General features: G+C 47.2%; 1 protein-coding gene across 1 annotated transcript in view; it reads left to right on the top strand.

Annotated features, from left to right (window-relative positions):
• Positions 1–2,309: 2,309 nt before the first annotated feature.
• Positions 2,310–19,780, top strand: part of LOC119397560 (uncharacterized) — a 50,166-nt gene continuing 32,695 nt past the window's right edge. The window contains exons 1-2 of the mRNA XM_037664982.1: positions 2,310–2,336; positions 2,400–4,890. Of these exons, the coding sequence (XP_037520910.1) occupies positions 2,310–2,336; positions 2,400–4,890 (2,518 nt within the window). The remainder of the gene's footprint in view (positions 2,337–2,399; positions 4,891–19,780) is intronic.

Below are 19,780 nucleotides of genomic sequence, written 5' to 3'. Positions count from 1 at the left end.
GAATTAAAAATGCGGAACAACACAGGTGTCGTTGAAGTCAAAATGGCGATTGCAAACGAGTTCTGCCGTATAGTTCACAAGATGGACAAAGTTTCGGCACCACCGAACCATAAGCACCGTAACTATTTTCACGGTTTCAAGCATATAGTACAAGTTCTTCAAAAAGGGAAGTTTAAATCTCTCTGTTGGCAACACTCTGACGGTAAAGACAAACATTACGTTTTTAAAGAGCTGTAGACAAGTGCTAAGCAGGTTTTAAGCTATAAGCTTCTTCCTCAGTCACAGCGGCCTCCAATGCGTAGATATACCCTGAAAGTCTCCCGTCCTGTCTATGTGTCCTTTGCGTGGTTATCTTTTTGCCCTAAGCCCAATTAATATCATTAGTGAACATGCTGCGACTAGGCCCGACATCGAGTAATGCACTGAAATCCGTGACGTCCCGATAACATCGCGGGCGGGGTTCGTCGTTAAATTCAAGTTTAGGCACTTACTTAAACTTTTCTTTTTTTCAGATGCCTCAAAGTTAATCGTGCTGAACTCTCGTTAGAACGCTTTATCATTCGAAATCGATTGAATGTTTTCTCTTTAGTACATCTCCTCATTCTCCAGTCGTCCTGAAAGCAATTTCCATTCATTACGATAGGCTCTCACGCACGCTTCCCTCAGGAAGTGAGACGACGTCCACTGAGTCACTGCAGGAAAGCGAACTCCGAACCAAAGATAAGGCAGCAGTGTTGCACGTGCACTGCCTCTCTACAACGCTCCCGCCGCTTCTAACACGAACAAAAGGGCAAATTTACAACTCGTTATCTCGTAGACTGGGCGTGAACGGCGGTGGGTATATAGCCACACTGCATTTATAGGAACAGGTTCGCAGTGCCCGCATGCTAATTTTGTGCACAGGCGATGTTTTCATCAGCCCGGGGCACCCTGAAATTGCCCCGCACGTCTTAGTGCACCGCACTTATTGTTTTTCTTAGCGCGTGCTTTGAACACTAGCGCGCACGTAGTTCTATACACGCGGTACTACGAAAAGCCGTGGCTATTCAAAGCGATTTGCATGCATGCAGTGTGTGCGTCGGAGGACGAGACGAGCGCGAAGCGCTGTGTGGAGGAAGCGGCTCGCTTGACCGCCGCAAACTGGGACTTGTCGAGGCTTTGCTCTTGTTTCTAAGACTGCAGTTTCGATAACGAAACCGTAAACCTGCAGGACGTGCCACGTTATCTCTACCAGTACGCTGTTGTATATATAGCTTGTTGACTACATGTAGTGTACGCGCGTTTAGTTGGTGAGTTAAGGTTAAAAACGTTACTTTCCTCGGCGGTAAAGATAAGACACTTCGTACGGCCTGCGTTACCATGCTCGACTATCTCGTCGTTTACGAACCTGTGAAAAACGAAGCTGCTTTTTTCTTTATCGTGTATTTTTGTTCTCATGCGACAATTACTCTTGTTTCACGTTCTTTCGGCCTTTCGCCATTAAGTGGAATTAAGCCGCGCCTACATTGTATCCGGCACCGGCTAGGCACATTGCGAAGGCTGATAAGAACTGGCGTGCAACAATTTTTGAAAAATACTGAGCCATCTCCCCCTCCTCAAAAAAAAAAAAAAAGAAACAAAGAAAAACGACGCACGTGCTTTCATATCTAGTCTGCAAGTAATTAGAAGCAATTAGTAATATTTTAGGGTACAATTGCACTGTATTTTATGGAAAGCTCACGAGCTATTTAATGGAGCTGACATACACGTCGACAAAGGCGTACAGAATGCAAACTGCGTGCCTATAATGCGCTTCTACTGGCGATAGTAACGCCTTCTGAATACGCACTAAACCCTCATAATGAAGACGCCAATACAGGATAAATATGCCTGTATAAGTGAAGCATCGTTATAAGCAGAGATGCCCTAAAAGATTCATAATAACATACAACAGCCTGCAGACTGTTGAAAATAAAGAAGTGGGGCTCGGGCAGAGGCGCGAGATGGAAGAGAACGCCGAAAGGGGATTGATTTTTTTTTTATTTCATTATTACTATATATATTCATATTTGATCGAGCGCCAAAATTTTCTATCAAACTTGTTAAGTTTCTATTCTGTAACCTCCTTTCTAAAGTATTCTAACATGTTATAAAACCACTCACTTCTTGGCCAATCCCCCGCAGTGGGTGTGAGCCATAGTTGAAGGCAAACAAGAACAAGAACAAGATTCGGAGCTAGCCCTTGAACAGTAAAACCGTCTAAGACCACGGGTCCTCGTTATTTATATTTTGGTGCCGTGAAACCCGGGAGTAGTCATTCCGGGACTGCCATGACTTCGGCCGAGCGTCTTCGGAAGGTGCGTGGGACTGTCAGGGCCAGCGTCTCACGAAATATTACGCTCCTGACAGGACTACTGCAGGACCCCGACACCGAGGCGCGCGAGGTCAACAGGCAAGTCGCCGTTTTGAAGGCTAAGGAAACTGAACTCCGCCAGCTAGACAAGGTCGTTCTCGACCTCACGGAAGATGAAGCTATTGAAGCCGAAGTCGAAGGTGCAACCGACTACCACGATAAGATTCTGTACGCGATAGCTGACGCGCAGTTCTTCTTGTCTCAGCGAGAACAGTCGACTCATCTCAGCGAACCGTCTAGGAGTCGACCCAATGGCGACCGGGTAGCAGCCACCCAGAGCAACATCGCATCTGCTGAGGCGCCGCAAGGACCAGTCAGTACGCCACGTTACCGGTCTGTCGCACTTCCGACGCTTCAAGTCCCGACGTATGCCGGCGATTTACGTCAGTGGCAAGAATTCTGGGACCACTACAGCGCCACCATTCACAACAATATCGAGCTGCCACCGATCGAGAAATTCAAGTATTTACTGACATACCTGAGGGGAGCAGCCAAGCGAGCGATCGAAGGCATCAGGCTGGCCGACAACAACTACGATATTGCTGTGAAGACATTGAAAGAACGCTTCGGTCGACAAGAACTTCTAGTGAACGAGCACATCGACCAGCTTCTTGCACTGTCCCCGGTAAGGAGTTCCAAGGAAGTGGAGAAGCTTCGGATGTTGCAAGACGCCGTGCGTTTCCGCGTAAGTGCGCTCGAAGGCCTGGGTGTTCCACCTGATCAGTACACTGTGGTGCTTAATCGCGTCCTGATGAGGTGCTTGCCAGAAGACTTGGCTATATTGTACCGACAAAAGAAGAAGGAGGAGAGCACCCAGGATGGTGACGCATCAGTTGAGCACACAACCCCTGAAGCAAGAACGCACAAGGCGACCGACATTTTGTCTTTTTTGAAAATCCAGGTCGAAGTGCGCGAAGAAGGAAAGCAAGCAGCGCCGTCGTCGCATCCTTGCCACTCGACCATGGTACATGATGACATGAATTCGCCGACGAGATCTGCACATGCCATTCCATCAGCACCTGCGCTGGTTGCGACGGAGTCCCAACAGCAGCGCACTCTGTCTTGCGTACTGTGCAACAGCAGAGCTCACAGCCTCGCAGAATGCACAGTTGACATGTCTGTCGAAGAGAAAAAAGCCAGGTTTCGCAACTCTCGTTGCTGCTACAGGTGCGGAACGCGCAATCATGTCGCGCAATTTTGCCGAGTTTCCCGGAATCTCATGTGTAATAAGTGCCGACGCCGACACCTAACGGTCCTCTGCGAATTGTCACGCGCTGTCGCAATGACCGCTTCTCCAAGAACGACTGAGCAGCTGATTACGTCTGGCACTACTCCACCGACAGTAACCACGGCCTCAACTGGTGAAAAGGGAGCCAAGTCAGTGCTGCTTCAGACAGGTCGTGTTTGGGCGGAGAGCGGACCACGACGACTCCTGGTGCGTGTGATGCTGGACAGCGGCAGCCAGCGTTCGTTTATCCGCACCGATGTTTCAAAGAGATTGCGGTGTAGAGCCCTTGGCATCGACGAGCTATCATTGGTGACGGTCGGAAATGCAAAGCTGCGGCATCAATTGCGCTGTAAACGCGTTTCCGTCACGCTGCGTGGACGATTCAACGACAGCACCGTTACGTTGGAAGCACTAGAGGTACCTGAGGTATGCTCCGCGACAAGTCCACTGCTGGACACTGAAGCGCTCGAGCTGTTGTGCGCCAGGAAACACGATGCTGCGGATCTGTTCGATCCAGAGACTTGGCACCCAGATGACATCAGCATCTTGATTGGCTCAGACGCTTACTGGAAGGTTGCCACCGGAAGCATCGATCGCCTCAATGAGGAACTCACTGCGGTCGAAACGTCTTTTGGGTGGACCGTACAGGGAGCAAGTTCACCTCACGAGGCTACGACGACTTGTGCCCTCCTCATGTCAGCTGGTGTCGAGTGCGACGAATCGGCTATGTGGCGCCTCGACACGATTGGTATTGAGAACCAGATTCCAAAGAAAACCCAAGAACTCGATATGTTTGTGCCTTGTCTGAGCAGACAAGCACGGTGTTACCAAGAGCATTTCATGATTCAGGAGCCTCGTATCCCTGCCGATAGCTTGCCCACCCGCAACGACGACTCCTCCCATCTGCTGGTCGGTGAAGCTAACAGTCCCGCTGTGCTTCCTGTGGTGTCCTCATCGTTGGATGCGCAGCCTGGACGTCAGGATTTTGTTCCGCTCAGCTTCGTGGAACTAGAAAAGGTTGTGACCAAACAAGTTGATCACCTAGGCAAAGAAGAGAAAGCACTGCTTCTGCCTCCGGAAGTGAAGTGCAGTGCACTGCAAGCGGCGCCGAAGCAAAACAGCGCGATCCATGCACCCGAGCACCTCAACGAGCTTAATCTCTGGGAGCAGAGGAACAGCCACGTACTGAGACTCGCCCCTGATATGTTGAACCCATCGGAAGGAGATGCGTCCATCTCGACATCCGTCTCCAAGTTCGTGATGACGCATAGTTCGTGCCACAGACGCGAAGGGCGCTGCAGACATACAGGCACTTCGTGGAGAACACCACGGCAATACGCTGCGGAAAAGTGTCTGCAGGAGAACCCGAATGCGGAGCACAACAGCAGTGTTTTGCCGGGATGGAAACGTCGGAGATGGAAACGCGCACACCATTTCCATGCCAGATCGACACGCTGCGTCCCGGACCGATGTTCATCGCAGATTTACAGGAGAGGCGCGGCAGTGGTGCAAGAAGAGAACGCTTCTGCCATCGAGTGACATCGCTACACTGCCATGCATTGCCGACTTTGGGTGGGAGAGACCTTGTTTCGTTCGCCTTGAACCGGACCACGTTCTGAAGCCCTGTACATAGGTTGTGCATGTTGTCAGAAACGAAACAACCTACGTCACGTTCGTCCCGTCCCCTCGGAGGATGTTGAAAATAAAGAAGTGGGGCATGGGCTCGGGGAGAGGCGCGAGATGGAAGAGAACGAAAGGGGATTCGGAGCTAGCCCTTGAACAGTAAAACCGTCTAAGACCACGGGTCCTCGTTATTTATACAGACTATTTTAGCAAAACGCAGTGCGCTGAAGCAACGCTGTGTTCGATAGGGCGACTAAATAACAGTGAGATTTTGCTATGACGTCTATCGGAAGTGGCCTGATCACGTGATGCAACCGCATATAATCAGGATGGCCTGCCGGCACGGGGCGGAATGGCGCCTTCGCAGCACTCTCGGTCTGTGCTTATGTCGCCACGAAGAAGAAATTGCGGGAACATTGTATTAAGTCGCACAGAGCTTGGCACAGCAAGTTGTTGTTGTTGTTGTTCCTCAGACACTTGGCGCAACCCACTTAGGGGGATAGGCCATGAATCGGACGGTGCCTTTCTCAAAGATTGGATTCGCTTCTTGAAAGAAACGGTTTTAAAAATTAACATTTTATGCGTTACACATCACCAGTACAACTTCATAAAGCTTAAAGGGGAAAAACGAAACGAAAGAAAAAGGGCCAAAAATACCTATATATACAACTGTGATTAGAGAAAGAAACGCTCTAAAAATAAACTGAGCTATGTTACACCTAACATTCAAATCTTTTAGTCTCTCGTAGGAAATTGCATACAGCGTCGAAAACACTCCTGTGGCTAAAACCAAGTACGGTAGCACCAAATGAAAGAACCACCGGAAGTGACAAATTTAATCCCATCTTTCGAAGGGGATCTTCTAGTAGTCTTTTCCGTTGGATTTTAAACCTGCGGCACGTTAAAAAGAAGTGATCCAGAGATTCACTCTCCATGCAGCGAAGGCATAAAGGTGACTGAGCTAGACCAGACCTGTGACGGTAAAAGTTCAGTGGGGGGACTCGACATCGTAACCTTGTAACTGAGATTTCTTCCTTTCTAGAGGAACACCATCTGCTCTTCCAAGGAAACTTCAGTTGCGGGAAGTCTGATGAAAACAAAGGAGATTTGTCGAAGTGATTGGACCTTGTAAGCTTTTCAAATCTCGCTGCAGTGACATATGCCGACGTCGGCAAAATAGACATAACAGGGCCATCGAGGGATGATACTGCAAGTGAATCCGCATATTCATTGAGTATCAAACCTTTGTGGCCAGGTACCCACACTAAACGGATAAGCCGTAAGTGTCTTGGAATTAGCGAATAGAATGTCTCTAAGGTACTTGACAAATTTGGTGCTCTTAAGGATGAACAGACAGAGAGGCAGTCAGTTAGAATAACCGCTTCCGACAGGCACTGAGGCAATTTACGCAATGCTAAGACTATAGCCAGCAATTCAGCCTGGAAAATAGGTGTATAGTCAGGTAACCGAATTGAGAAAGACCAATCTAGAGAGAATGATGCGATTCCCACCCCTGCCTTTTCTTCGCAAACGGAAGCATCAGTCGCTATCACAATGTTTGTTTCCAGATTGGCCAAATGATCTTCCAAAATGCCGTTTAGATATCGATATGGTAACTGTTTAGCATTCTGTGGATATATGTCGTCAAATTCAATCCTAATCATTTCTACAGTGCTGAGTATAAGTACTTCATAGAGGTGAACTTTTAATGGGTCCAAAAGTCTTTGTGTAAAAATTACTTGGGGGCAGCGTAATCGAGACCATTGGCGGTTAAAGAATGAGGCCGGCTGATTAATGAAAACATACTGTGACCTCCTCTGTGGAGACGCATAAATTTTTAAGAATGTTCGTACTGTTAGAATATGAAACCTTTTGATAAGAGAGGGCAGTCGTGATTCTTCGTATAAAATATTGTTTGCGACAAATTTAGGAAGCCCAAGGCATAATCGTAATGATTCACGTTCTAAAAGAACCAGTGGTCGAACTTTGTAGGCTGGAGCACCAGAAAACAAAACGCAGCCGAATTCTAATATCGGTCGAATGTACATACAATAAATCATAAGAAGCACATCTCTGCGTAAACCTGCGCGCTTGTTGCTGAGCCTGCGTAGCATACCTGCTGCGCGTGCTCCCTTAACAGCCATGTTTTCTATATGGGAACTCCAGTTAAGTTTTTCGGTGTAGGTTACCCCTAAATACCTAACTGCCTCTACCTGGGGTATGATGTCTTGTTGGTAAAGTAAAGAAATTTGCACTGGAGCACTTTGTGTGAACACTACAATGGCACTTTTATTGATATTGAGTGATAAGTTAATGGCCTCCAGCCATGTTTCCAGTCTGTTCATATATGTCTGCAGAATTTGGTATAGTGTGTGAATGTCTGCTGATGCAGCAAAAAATGCGATGTCATCGGCATACACGTACACCTGTACATCCTGTTGTATGGGAATGGTACATAGCAGAATATTAAACAATAACGGTGACAATACAGACCCTTGTGGGAGACCTCTCGTTTGTTTATATTTTGAAGAAGCCACACCGGATTGCGAGCAATAAAATTCTCTATCACTTAAGAATGCATAGATCCACGCTACAAAGTATTGTGGCAGACCTAAGTTCTGGAGTGAATGTATAAGTTTCACATGCTCCACACTGTCGTAAGCTTTTGTTATATCTAATGTTACTAAAGCGCAATATTGTTTCTCATATCGAGCAAGTTGTATTCTACTTTCTAGGTCGACGTGCGCACACCAAATGGAGCAGCCACGCCTGAATCCAATTTGGCATGGGCTCAATATCATGTTGTCATTCAACCAATTGTCTATCCGAATGTGTAAGATTCTTTCGATGAGTTTTACTAGATTCGATGTGAGAGATATATGCCTGATATTATCTAAGGTAAATCCAGCGCCTTGCTTTTTCAATAATGGAATTACTTTCGCAACTCTCCAATCCGGTGGAATCCATGAATTTCTGATTGAGTAATTAACAATTTCGAGTAGTCCAATGGGGTGAATTTTATGTAATTTTTTTATAACCGACGTGGTCATGCCATCTGGACCTGGCGCGGAATTAGGCAGCGTTATTACATTTGCTAGTTCTGCAACTGTGACCTCTTCAAAATCCTCTCCCCGATCAGGAGACTGGGAGGGGTATAATAAAACAGTCGTAAAGCGATTTTCTAATCCCTTAGCTATATCTTGGCGTTGATACAACAGATTCCATGTTTTTCAGTTCAGGAAGAACTTTCTTGGTTCTTAGGAAGCGAAATAATGTTTTTCTATTGGCAGTCTTTGAAAGAAACTCTAACCGTTCACTCTCATATCTGTCCTTCCCATTGGCTACTGTTCTCTTAAAAACAGCGGCCGCATATTTATAATCACTCCAGTTACGAGGGCACTGGTTGAAAAGTAATTTTTTCCATGCAGCTTTTCTCAACCTATAATCACGCGAACATTCCGCATTCCACCAAGGGTTAGTGGATCCACTTTTCGTGACCTGAATGGTAAATTTAGAATGATTTAACGAGTCTTTTAAGATGTCGTTTAATCTGATGGCATCGAGTTCCCTATCATCTGTTCGGTTAGATAAAGCCGCGTGTAATAGTTTTTCAAATGTTCTGAAATTTACATGCGTAACCGATGGCCTTGTTACAGAAGTTACCGGGCATACAACCTCAAACAGTACAGGCATATGATCGCTACTTGTGCCTGAATTTATAGCAGACCACGTTGAGATGGACATAGTAAAACTAGAAAAAGTCAGATCGATCGCAGAATAAGACTGATTACACATAAAAGTGGGTGTTTTGGTGTTAATACACGCAAAGTTATTCTTAGCAGCCCAATCCCATAGACGCTTCCCGTTCAAGTCAGTTCTGAAACCCCATGAAATATGATGAGAGTTGAAATCCCCCACTAATACTATATCTTTTCGGCAATATGAAATTACGGCATCTAGCACGGCAGAATTCTGTACACCCGCTGGAAAATATGCATTAATTAATGAAAATGGAAGGTATCCCGGGAGAGTTATGTCTAAAGCTAAAATTTCACTTTCCGAAGTCATAGACTGATATGTAACTTTAGCTCTATGAGCGATCTTAGCAGAAATAAATATTGCCAAACCGCCACCCCGAGTGGGGCGGTCTAAGCGAAATGATCGGTAATTTTTTATTTTAAAACACTTTTCCTCTGAAAGCCAAGTTTCTTGTAAAACAATTACATCAGGGGAGTGATGTTCACAAAGATAGAATAAATCGGTAGCTGCTGAAAAAATGGAACGGCAGTTCCACTGTAATACTTTTAAACGACCTATTTTGTTGAGATACCAGCAGCACTCACTGCTTTCTCCAAGATGCTATCTTTTAAAAAGTCCTTTTTTGACGAGTTTTCTTTCTGGTACTTCTTAGTCTTAGACTTGGGATTCACTGAGCAACCTTGTGCTTCAGGGGAAGCACGTCTTTTCATTGTTTTTGAATCAAACTCCATTTGCTCCACCTGTGAGTCATGGGAACCGGAGTCAGAGCTCCAATCTAACTCCTGTTCAATGGGAACAATTATCATTCGGCCTGTGTTTGACTTGCCTGGCTTTGCCTTTGAAGGACCTGGTTCCGATGAAACCTCAGTAATCGCCTCAACTGTCGTAGATAGTGGAGGGGTGTTAGGCTGTCGATTACCGCCCTGAAATATTTGTGTCATTTGTGTATTCACTAGTTGCGCCAATGATTCTGTTAAGCTCACAAACAGAGTTTCCATCATCTTCGTCATCGTCTTTTCCACCGTTGATGCTATTATATCTGTCAGCGAAGAGTCTAACATTTGATTTGCTCGATTGGCAGCGGTGGCATAACCACGTGTGCGCTCTGAAAGTACAGCTCGGGCCTCACGCCGCGAGCATCGCTTCTCTTCAATGATCTCCAGAAGTTGTAACTCTTGCGTCCTCAACGGACGACTACCGTCATCAGCTGGATGGGATCCACTACACAAGCAACAACTCACTTCTTGTGTTGAACATTCAGTAGTGTTGTTGTGCGCATTTACGGCACCTGACGTCGGACCTACATCCCTTTAAGGTGTGTCCGTACCTCCAGCATTTTGTACACTGAAGTGGGCGAGGAGTTAGCGCTTCAACGCGATAGATCAGAGGCCATGCCTTAATTTCTGTTGGTCGATTCGTACCGGCAAAAGTCACAATCACTGACTCCGTGGGAATCTTTTTGTTCTCAATGGTACGCGAGCAACGGAATACAGAGACTGCTCCTGCTACAGTGAACATTTCTAGAATCTCTAGCGGAGTAAGGTTCGGGTCAGCCCCACGAACTAGTCCCTTCACACATGCCAAATGGGTTGGTACGAAACAGCTCACCGGATGACATGCGAAAGTTGAGCACTTTAGTAGATCTGTGACACAGGCCTGGTCCGGCGAACAGCACAGAATGCCTCCACGTCCAAATTGACGCACCTCAGTGATCAATTGGAAATGATCAGTAATCTTCCGGAGCTCTTCCTGAATGCTTTTCGGGTTTTTCATGCGAATTGATTCCCCATTGGTAGGAACCAGGGCCACAGGAACGTTGTTCAGACCACTGCGCAAGAATAGATCAATTGGCCGATCATTGTTAGCAAGAGAAGCCGACCAGGCAGAATGTGCCTGGCCGGGAGACGAAAGAGACATTAGTCCGAGATGCCTAAGCAAGCACCGCCCGATCCGGCCGCACCCCCACTGGAGGATGCACCAAGACGCCCTTGAAGAAGCAGCACAGGTTCGAGAACGTTCGAGCAAACGGCAACCACGTCGCAAGTCTTCTGGCTAACGCCGGTTACTTTCTATCTCTTCTCTCTCTCTCTCTCTAGTTCTTTCTCTTTCTTTTTTTTGTTTTTCTTTTTGTCTGTCGATTCTCTTTTTATGCTATATGTTTCTTTCTTTCTTTTATTCTCTTTCGTTCTCTTTCTTTCTATTTTCTTTATTTGCCTTCTTCATTTTTAGTGGACCAGCGGTGAGTAACGGGATTTTCGCAATTTCTGAGGCACATACCCGTTCATGATGATGATAGTTTTTTTGTGGTCAGCCGTTTCACCTCCGCTTTAACAGCTTTGTTGTTAAAATTAAGTGTCACCATGCAAGCTGCACCCAACTGTCTCCTATGGATCTCCCGCTTGGCACGACGTACCTATTGGTAATCCGGCGAATAACACGTAGTACGGTGCAAAACGCACGGGTTGCAATCTCGACCCCTATGAAATTCGAATAAAGCGGAACTTCCAATAAAATGATTTCGCTACAACGAGTATTTGATACATGCGTACCAGGGGCGAAGCCAGAAGTTTTTTTCTGGGGAGGATGTTTAACCGCCCTTTATGTATGTATGGTTGTTGCACGTGTTTGTATACGTATACGTGTATACATATACACGTGAAATTCAAACATTTTTTTTGGGGGGGGGGGTGACCTCCCGCCACCCTGCTGCTAAACCAGTTATGTGTACTCGCCTCCTGCGATATCATCGCGCTGTCTAGCCAATAGCGAGTCGACGATTGAGCCTGACGGCTGCGTATACAGTGTGGCCGTCAGGAAGACTATATAGCGGCCCGAAACGCGGGTATTATGCATGCGCCACCGCGCCGCCGCTATGGCGTGTCTGTTGCGGCTGATAGTGCCGGGTCGATGCTTCGGAGAAAAGCGTTCACACACGCAGCGCCTTCGCCGTCTCCTAACTCAGCCCCCTTCCCTTCTCGTGCGTTTGCGACACCTCTTCACGCCCGCTGAGCACGCGACACGCTCGGGCCGCGCGACAGAGACGCCGCGACACCGCGTGTACGCGCGGTTGCCGCATCGTTTGAGACCACGCCGAGCCTGACATGCATGCGTGCAACACTGTGCCTGCCGTCGCGTCGAGATGATTCGATCAAGGTTGTCGCCTCGCCACTGTGTACTGACGCACAGTGTAAGAACAATACTTTCGGCATTCCCAAGCACATCATCCTATATCTAGGGCTCACGTGACTTACTCTCTCTGGTTCGAATGGCACCTTCGGGTGGTCGTTCGAGAGCGCTATGACCGTGTTTGAAAGTGGTGAATTCAACAGCTCTAGAGCGAGAACGAGCAGTTAAACAAGTCATGTTGCTCCTACATTATCATGTAATGGCCCGCTTATTTTAGCAGCAAACCTTAGTTGCTATTTTACATAAATTTTTCAGAGCCTCCGGAGCGCTCGAAGACGACCACTCCAATGTACCATAAAAAGCCGATATAGAGAAAACGTCCGCATTCTCATACAAACGTACACACATGAAGAGAGCGGTATACAGCAAAGCTAGCAAGGAAAAATGTTACGTGGGGTGCGATGAAACATGTTAAACTATTAATAATCTCTAAGGTCTAACGTGTCAAAACTATGAGTATGAGGCACGCCGTCGTGGAGGTCTCCGGAAATTTAGACCACCTGGGATTCTTTAACGTGCACCTAAATCTAAGTACGCGGGGCTCTTTCATTGCGCCTCCATCGGAATGCGACCGCCGCAGCCAGGATCGAACGCGTGTCTTTCGCGTCAGCAGCCGAGAAACATGATAAATGCCTAAAAATGAGGACACTTCGGGAAGACTTCATTAGTACGATGGTTGAGTACCTTGGGGATACATGCTACCGCTTCTTATGCGGACATCATTCGTATACAACGCCCTGCTTGATTAGTACAATATGATTTATAATATCGGTCGTATGTCGGGTACGCTCAGAGAAGCTGTAGCACTCCATCTCACGCTCGCTCGCTATTCTAATTCTTAATAAGCTGTCACCGTTGGTGTAGCCAGAGGGGATTGGCAATTCAAGCCCCCCCCCCCCCCCCCCCGAAAAAAATATCTTTGAATCTGTAGCACTCCATCTCACGCTCGCTCGCTATTCTAATTCTTAATAAGCTGTCACCGTTGGTGTAGCCAGAGGGGATTGGCAATTCAAGCCCCCCCCCCCCCCCCGAAAAAAATATCTTTGAATTTTAACACGCATACAAACACGCGCAAACATGCATAACAGTTGGTTAAACCCCTTCCTCCCCTCCCCCGCGCGAAAAAAATTTCTGGCTACATCCTTGGCCGTCACCGTTATTCGTTCCACCTACGAAAGCCGTCGTATTCCGCAGCAACATAGCGCAATATTCAAACCCCCAAAATCAATGTCGTGATCTGCGGCCGATGACAATTATGCGTCTCGCTCGTTACTCCTAGTCACTGCTGATATATTTTTTTTTCATACTTGCTCTTCCAAATCCTTAATTCGTGGCTTACCGTCTTATACTCAGTCATCCTGACCGAGCACTTGCCGTCGTCCCGCAACAGCTTTAATTTCCGTTGCTGCGTAATGCTCCTATGGCAGAACGAGACTCAGATTACCGGACGCGCGGTTGCAGCATATCTGCCTCGAGGGCTAAGTTCATTAGCTTCTTAATTGCGAAGTGATAATTACGCGAACAGCGTTCCTTGCTAAGATCGTTGTCGAAGCCATGATAGAAAAATTTTTTCTCACACCTTGCCTGATTTTGCAGATTCTAAACGTCCACTGTTTGTGCGATGCTACAGATGGCGCCACAATGTTGCACGATGTAGAGTTACTGTATATGCTAACTTTAGGTACTGTATATTACTGTATATGCTACCTAAAGGTAGCATATACAGAAATTCTAGCACGATGCACACGCACTTCGTGTGTCGGAGGAACCATGGCGCATGACGGCGCTCCGTTATGATGTCAGCGATGAATGATCATACTGTTGCGAATATATTTACGAGATACTTACTGTCATAATTCATATAAACAGCAATACTGACAAAAATACTGTCATAATTCATATCAGAAATGGGTAAACGTGCTGACACGAACGCAAGTGCACAGGAACGGACTACGCACATTATATGAGTACCTTTTGCTAACATGAATCCTCACCAAACAGCTAACCTATTGGTCATTTCAGGCCGATAGTAATGGGCAGGGTATGATGGTGATGACTATCACCTTTAAGGCAAGTTTTCATTCGAAGGCATTGCAGTCCAGACCGCTTCCAAGCGCGTGAACACGATGTGACGCGACAAGATCCCAACGCTCGTATGAATTACGCGATACCAGGGGCATAACCAGAATTTTTTTTCGGGGTGGGGTATTCAACCAACCTATATATATGTTCGCGCGAACGTTTATATGTGTCCGTATATATACGCGTACAACATAAAAACATTTTTTGGGCGTGGGAGGGGGGGGGGGGGGAGGGGTTCTACTGACTACGCCGATACGCGATACTACCACATCTTCCGATACCCGCATTCAGGTCATCAAAATGCGCAAGCCCCGCGGCACTGTTGGCACAGGCCGCACCGCTAAGAACCTGGCGTTCGCCGATTGCCTACATCCCCCTATTCGCTTTTCCTCTTGGTATCTGACCATCTGAACGATGCCGCCGCTTCGCCATGTGTCAATACACAGGCCTCGATTGCCTATCTAGCGCAATGGAGAAAGTGAATTTAAATATTGACTCTTCGTCAACCTTCCTTCAAAGCCAATGATTTTTTTTCTCTCTTATTTTTCTTGAGTATGCACTATCACGTATACGCGGCAACCCGTTCGTATACACGCGTATTACGTCACCATTCCCGCCGTGCCCGCATCTTTTTCGTAATAGCCATGGGGCTACATGTCCCGACATTGACGATCGCTGCAGAGTCAGCTTGCGACATTCTGCGCGGCTGCGGATACAGTGGATCAACTCTCTCTCGCTAATGGGGCCTTCGTAATCTTGGCCGATGGAGCAACGAGAGTCATTACATAATTCAATATTTGCTGCGCGAGCGCAATCGCTCTTACACGCACCGCAAAACCCAAGACAGCACTAAAGGAGAGGACCGCTCCCACACAAAGCGGTGCATGCTCTCTCTTTTGCTCATGTAGTGGCGGTGTTGCCAAGTAAGACCTGCAGTGACAGGTGAATCACCTGTTGGTTGCGCTAGCTGTATGTGTCAATGAAAGAGCGCTGTTGCTACATTCTCGAACAGGCACCGGTCACGTTCTTTCTAATGTTCAGATGCCTCATCAAACGCGAAAAGTGACCGCCCGCATCGACGGCGTCTATAAGAGTGATGCGAAAAGTCATCATCACGTGATGACGCTACGTTATGACGTCTTGATGACGTGACAAGTTCACTAAATTGATGACGTCCTCAAGACGTCATCACAACATCGCTGTGACGTCGCTTAGCGTCAACACAATGACGTCATCACATGCCATCGTCGCTTGGTCAAAGGTGGGCCGATCCCGGAGGCACTGGAAAACCACGTGAGGTGCAGAAACCTTCCAATGGCCCCGATCTCGGAGGCAGTGCAAAACCACGTTGGATGCAGAAAGCTTTCGAGTTACCTTAGACAAATGTACAAGGGACCATATGAGTTATTGCGGCGGAAGATAGAAGGACTGAACTTATTTCTTTTACCAGCTGACCACGTACCTCTTTAATTCTGTGCAGTGTGCGAATGACTGCAGTTAGCTTCAGGCAACCATCAAAGGGGAACAAGAAGGGCATCTCCATTGGCTGTCTTAAATCTAGCTCTGTCGACCTCTGACCAACGCCAACTGAATGGAGACTTAACGGAAGGCTTAATAGCCCACAACGGGCGATCCAACAACCAGCCAGCCGAACCGATTTCACGATGCAAGCCCCCGAGCTCACTGTATTGCGCAGGGTTTTGCGAAACGATGGACATTCTGATGTCTTAGTTGCTTAAGGATGGCCATGATGTGGCCCACCTGGGCACATATTCAGCAGGATTACAGAGATGATTCCCATATCAGGGCACGTTATGTGATATCACCCACGAGCAGCAACCGAGGCGCTAGACAATGCACAATAACTACTGAAAAAAAAAATGCGCTGAATTCTTTTGCGCAAGTTCTTGCGGAAAAGTTTCCGTTTAAGGTATGTACGCTCGAATATATCTACATCATCACACGCAACAGCTACATATATGCTTAGGTAGGAAATCTGCTTTCAATACCAATTGTTTCCTCGCAAGCATAACTACGAAACGCGGACATTCCATTCTCCTCGTGAAATGATCAACGCACCAGTTCTTTTCTTTTATATATATATATATATATATATATATATATATATATATATATATATATATATATATATATATATATATATATATATATATATATATATATATATATATATACATATTCGTATTCCTTTTTCTACAATGCATATTGTAACGGGACGTGTGCTATCTCAGGCAAATGACCTGCAACAATGATGCAAAATGTCGCCACTTATGCATTTCTTCCAAGACGACTCGAAGGTCAAAGCCTTCTTATTCTTCTCCGTCGATTGTAGTGACCCCCCCCCCCTCTTCCCCGGAAAGCTTTCTGCACCTCACGTGTTTTTGCGTTGGCACCGGGATCATCCCACCTTTAAACAAGCGACAATGTCATCATGTGACGTCATAGTGACGTCATGATGTCGCCACGTATTTTGGTGGCCTGAGAAGTCATGAGGGAGTTATAGGGTGACTTCATCGCATGATGATAATTTTTGGCATCATTCGTGTTGACGCCGACGGTCACTTTTCGCGTTTGGTGAGGCATATAAGCCTTTCGATTTAATAATTAAATACTTCGGAAGCCAGGTGTCTATGTACTGCGTTCTGCAATAGCCCTCTCGGCTCGGCGGTTCTCGGACATTTAGGCTCGATACACAGCAGTTACACATATGCCACATATACTGTACGCGTACATTTTTTTTTTTTTTTCAGTTTTGACACGTGTAAAGGCGCCCTCAGTGCGATGGCGAATTATCGCGCCGCAGTTGGTGTCACCCGCGCGCCTGCCAATGCCTCGGACGAGCGTGACAGAACGGGCGCGTCCTTATCGTATATAGTATTCTTGAAGAAGACAGGGCGAGGACTTCCATCGCCGCCTTCCAGCTGCGTCTACGAAGGCGCCATTGTGTCTGCGATGTCACTTGTCACCGATGAAGCGCGGCTCGACGAAGAGAAGCAGTCAGGAAGAGGGAGAAAGGAAGTATGTGCCCGCAACAAGCACCGAGAAGAATGCCTATTGAATGCAGTTGCGTGCAGCACCAACACTATTGGGCACGTGGTAAAACAACATTTAACACACGCCTCAGTGCAATCGGTAATGATTGAACAAGGAATGCCGCTGGAGTCCATATTTCGAAATAGGGGGGAAGGAGGAGGGGGTCAAGGCGCAGAACTGGAGGAGAATAGGATAGGTTCCCTTGTCAAAACGTTGTCTTCAACGACGTTCCATATTGGACCACTGTAGAGCCCATTATACTGTCACAACCTTCTGTGAACTTGTGTGTAGAGTAGCTGTCAAGACATCTTTCCCGCCTTGACAATTATATCTTACGCGTTGTAGTAACTTGAGTCCGCTTGAGATAATGCTACGGTTGAGCACGCAACGGGCGGCGGCCAGCAAAGTTTATAATATAAACCTACTTGACGACGGCCCCATCATTTGAGATTAACGTAATTCTTTGGCGAAAACGGATGGTCATTGGCCTAATGCCTTTATGAAACCTGAAAAGCGGCCGCAAGGGACAGCCGTTGTCAAATATTGCAGCTGTTTGACCCAGTCCGCAGATGATAGTTAAGTCCATGGCCCCACTTTTGCATCTTCGCCATCGTTTCCTAGCTCGATATATTTGCGGACATATACAAAACAACTTGGGCCATTAGGTCTGCGCGACCGACAGTCACCTAAGAAGAGTGGGGCGCAAAGTCTGCCCTATATAATGAGTTAACAGGTAGGAGGGGCGCCGCGATGAACCTTCGCACCCTGCGCACGCCTATGCGTCTAGATACTTTATCCATTCTTAACGCAGTTCATCGTTTTCACTTGTGTGTAGCCATCGCGATCCCTGACCGTCTTCTTGCTTCAATCAGAACAGTCAGTACCTGTAGACCACGCGGGTTCGCTGGCGTTGTCTGGTCTGATTAGATTCCGTCTGGCAAAACTAACGCTACGTTGAATCATCATTCCTATCTATCTATCTATCTATCTATCTATCTATCTATCTATCTATCTATCTATCTATCTATCTATCTATCTATCTATCTATCTATCTATCTATCTATCTATCTATCTATCTATCTATCTATCTATCTATCTATCTATCTATCTATCTATCTATCTATCTATCTATCTATCTATCTATCTCTATCGGCGGTTGGATACGCTCGGTCGTTTATTACGTCACCATGCCGTGAATAATGCACCTCTGGGGCGTGCGCAACCGGGCAGCACGCAACTTCTCAGTCGTGCTCCTTTCCGGTGCAGAAAAGGCTTTTACTATCTTTACGGCGCATTTCTGCTATTCCTTTTTTTTTCCCCGACGAAAACGGCTCGATTCAGTCAGCGTCGTCAGGTAGGGCTTCGCAAAGGTATAGTAGGGGACAGGCCATAGGGCACATACGTAGGTAAAGGACGCCACCTCCCGCGTACTGTGCGATCTCCCGTTTCCTACCGAAGCCCCGCACCGTGCGGGTGACAGATCACCGACTTCACGCTGTGCCTGCGCGCAAGCAGCAGCGCAGCGCGAGAGAGGAAGCTCCCGCTGATTTTCGCGCAGAGCAATTCAGCCGCTGCAGTGATTGTGTGACCCGCAGACGGGCGCTTCTGCAAATTTCTTTTCCTCGCTTTCTGCCAGTGATACATATCCGCAGTGCTTTCTCCGGCTTAGGAGAGCAGCAGGTATTATCATCGTGATTCTGCGGCAGTAACTTAAAGTCGCCGAAATGGTACATGTACGTACAGGTGGCATATTTGATCCCACGTCCGGTTGCACGTAGAACACGCAGTTCTTGTTCTCGAGGAAGCACGTCCCCGACATGTCAGTAATCGGTCGTCCACGCATGGTTGTCATGCTGTCGCCGCAGTTCCCCCTCCCAACACACACTCTCTCCTGTGACGCTGCGCGATGCTCTCTTATGGGCTGCGGAGTCGCGGAAATTCGCGTATTTTCTAACCTCAAACCACCATCTATCCACTTCCGCAGTGGTGGCAGAGTACTATGCTGGCTTTGTTACACACATATGCACGCATGATACATGAATTCTGTTTTTAGAGTAATAACTCTACTCTTCCAGGCACGAACACAGAAACTGGCTCGTTGCGTGAATCTGACCTTAAAGTTCGTCAAGGTCATGTGAGCGCGTGTACTTCGTCCACCTCGTCTGCGGCATCGCGTTGGTGAAAAAGAAACGAGAAATGACGTGAGCGTGTGAGCTACGCGTTTACTTCGTCCACGTCGTCTTCGCGCCTTTCGCGTGAGCCGCACGCAGTTGGCCGTGGGAGGCGTGCTTCGCGTGTCAGCGCAACGCCAGCAAAAGAGCTTCAGCGAAACTCTAGTCGCGCTGAAGAAAAAATTCGCAGTGGCTTAGCTCTGCTATGCCAGGATATACGAGCGTTAGCAAAGGTTGAGCTGATTATTCTTAGCTTTCCAGGTTGTCCAGGATTATTAGCCTTCT

This window comes from Rhipicephalus sanguineus, chromosome 6 (genome assembly GCF_013339695.2).
Source record: "Rhipicephalus sanguineus isolate Rsan-2018 chromosome 6, BIME_Rsan_1.4, whole genome shotgun sequence".
Lineage (NCBI taxonomy): Eukaryota > Metazoa > Arthropoda > Arachnida > Ixodida > Ixodidae > Rhipicephalus > Rhipicephalus sanguineus.
The sequence above is the reverse complement of the archived record's forward strand: the minus strand, read 5'-3'. Positions and strand labels throughout refer to the sequence as shown.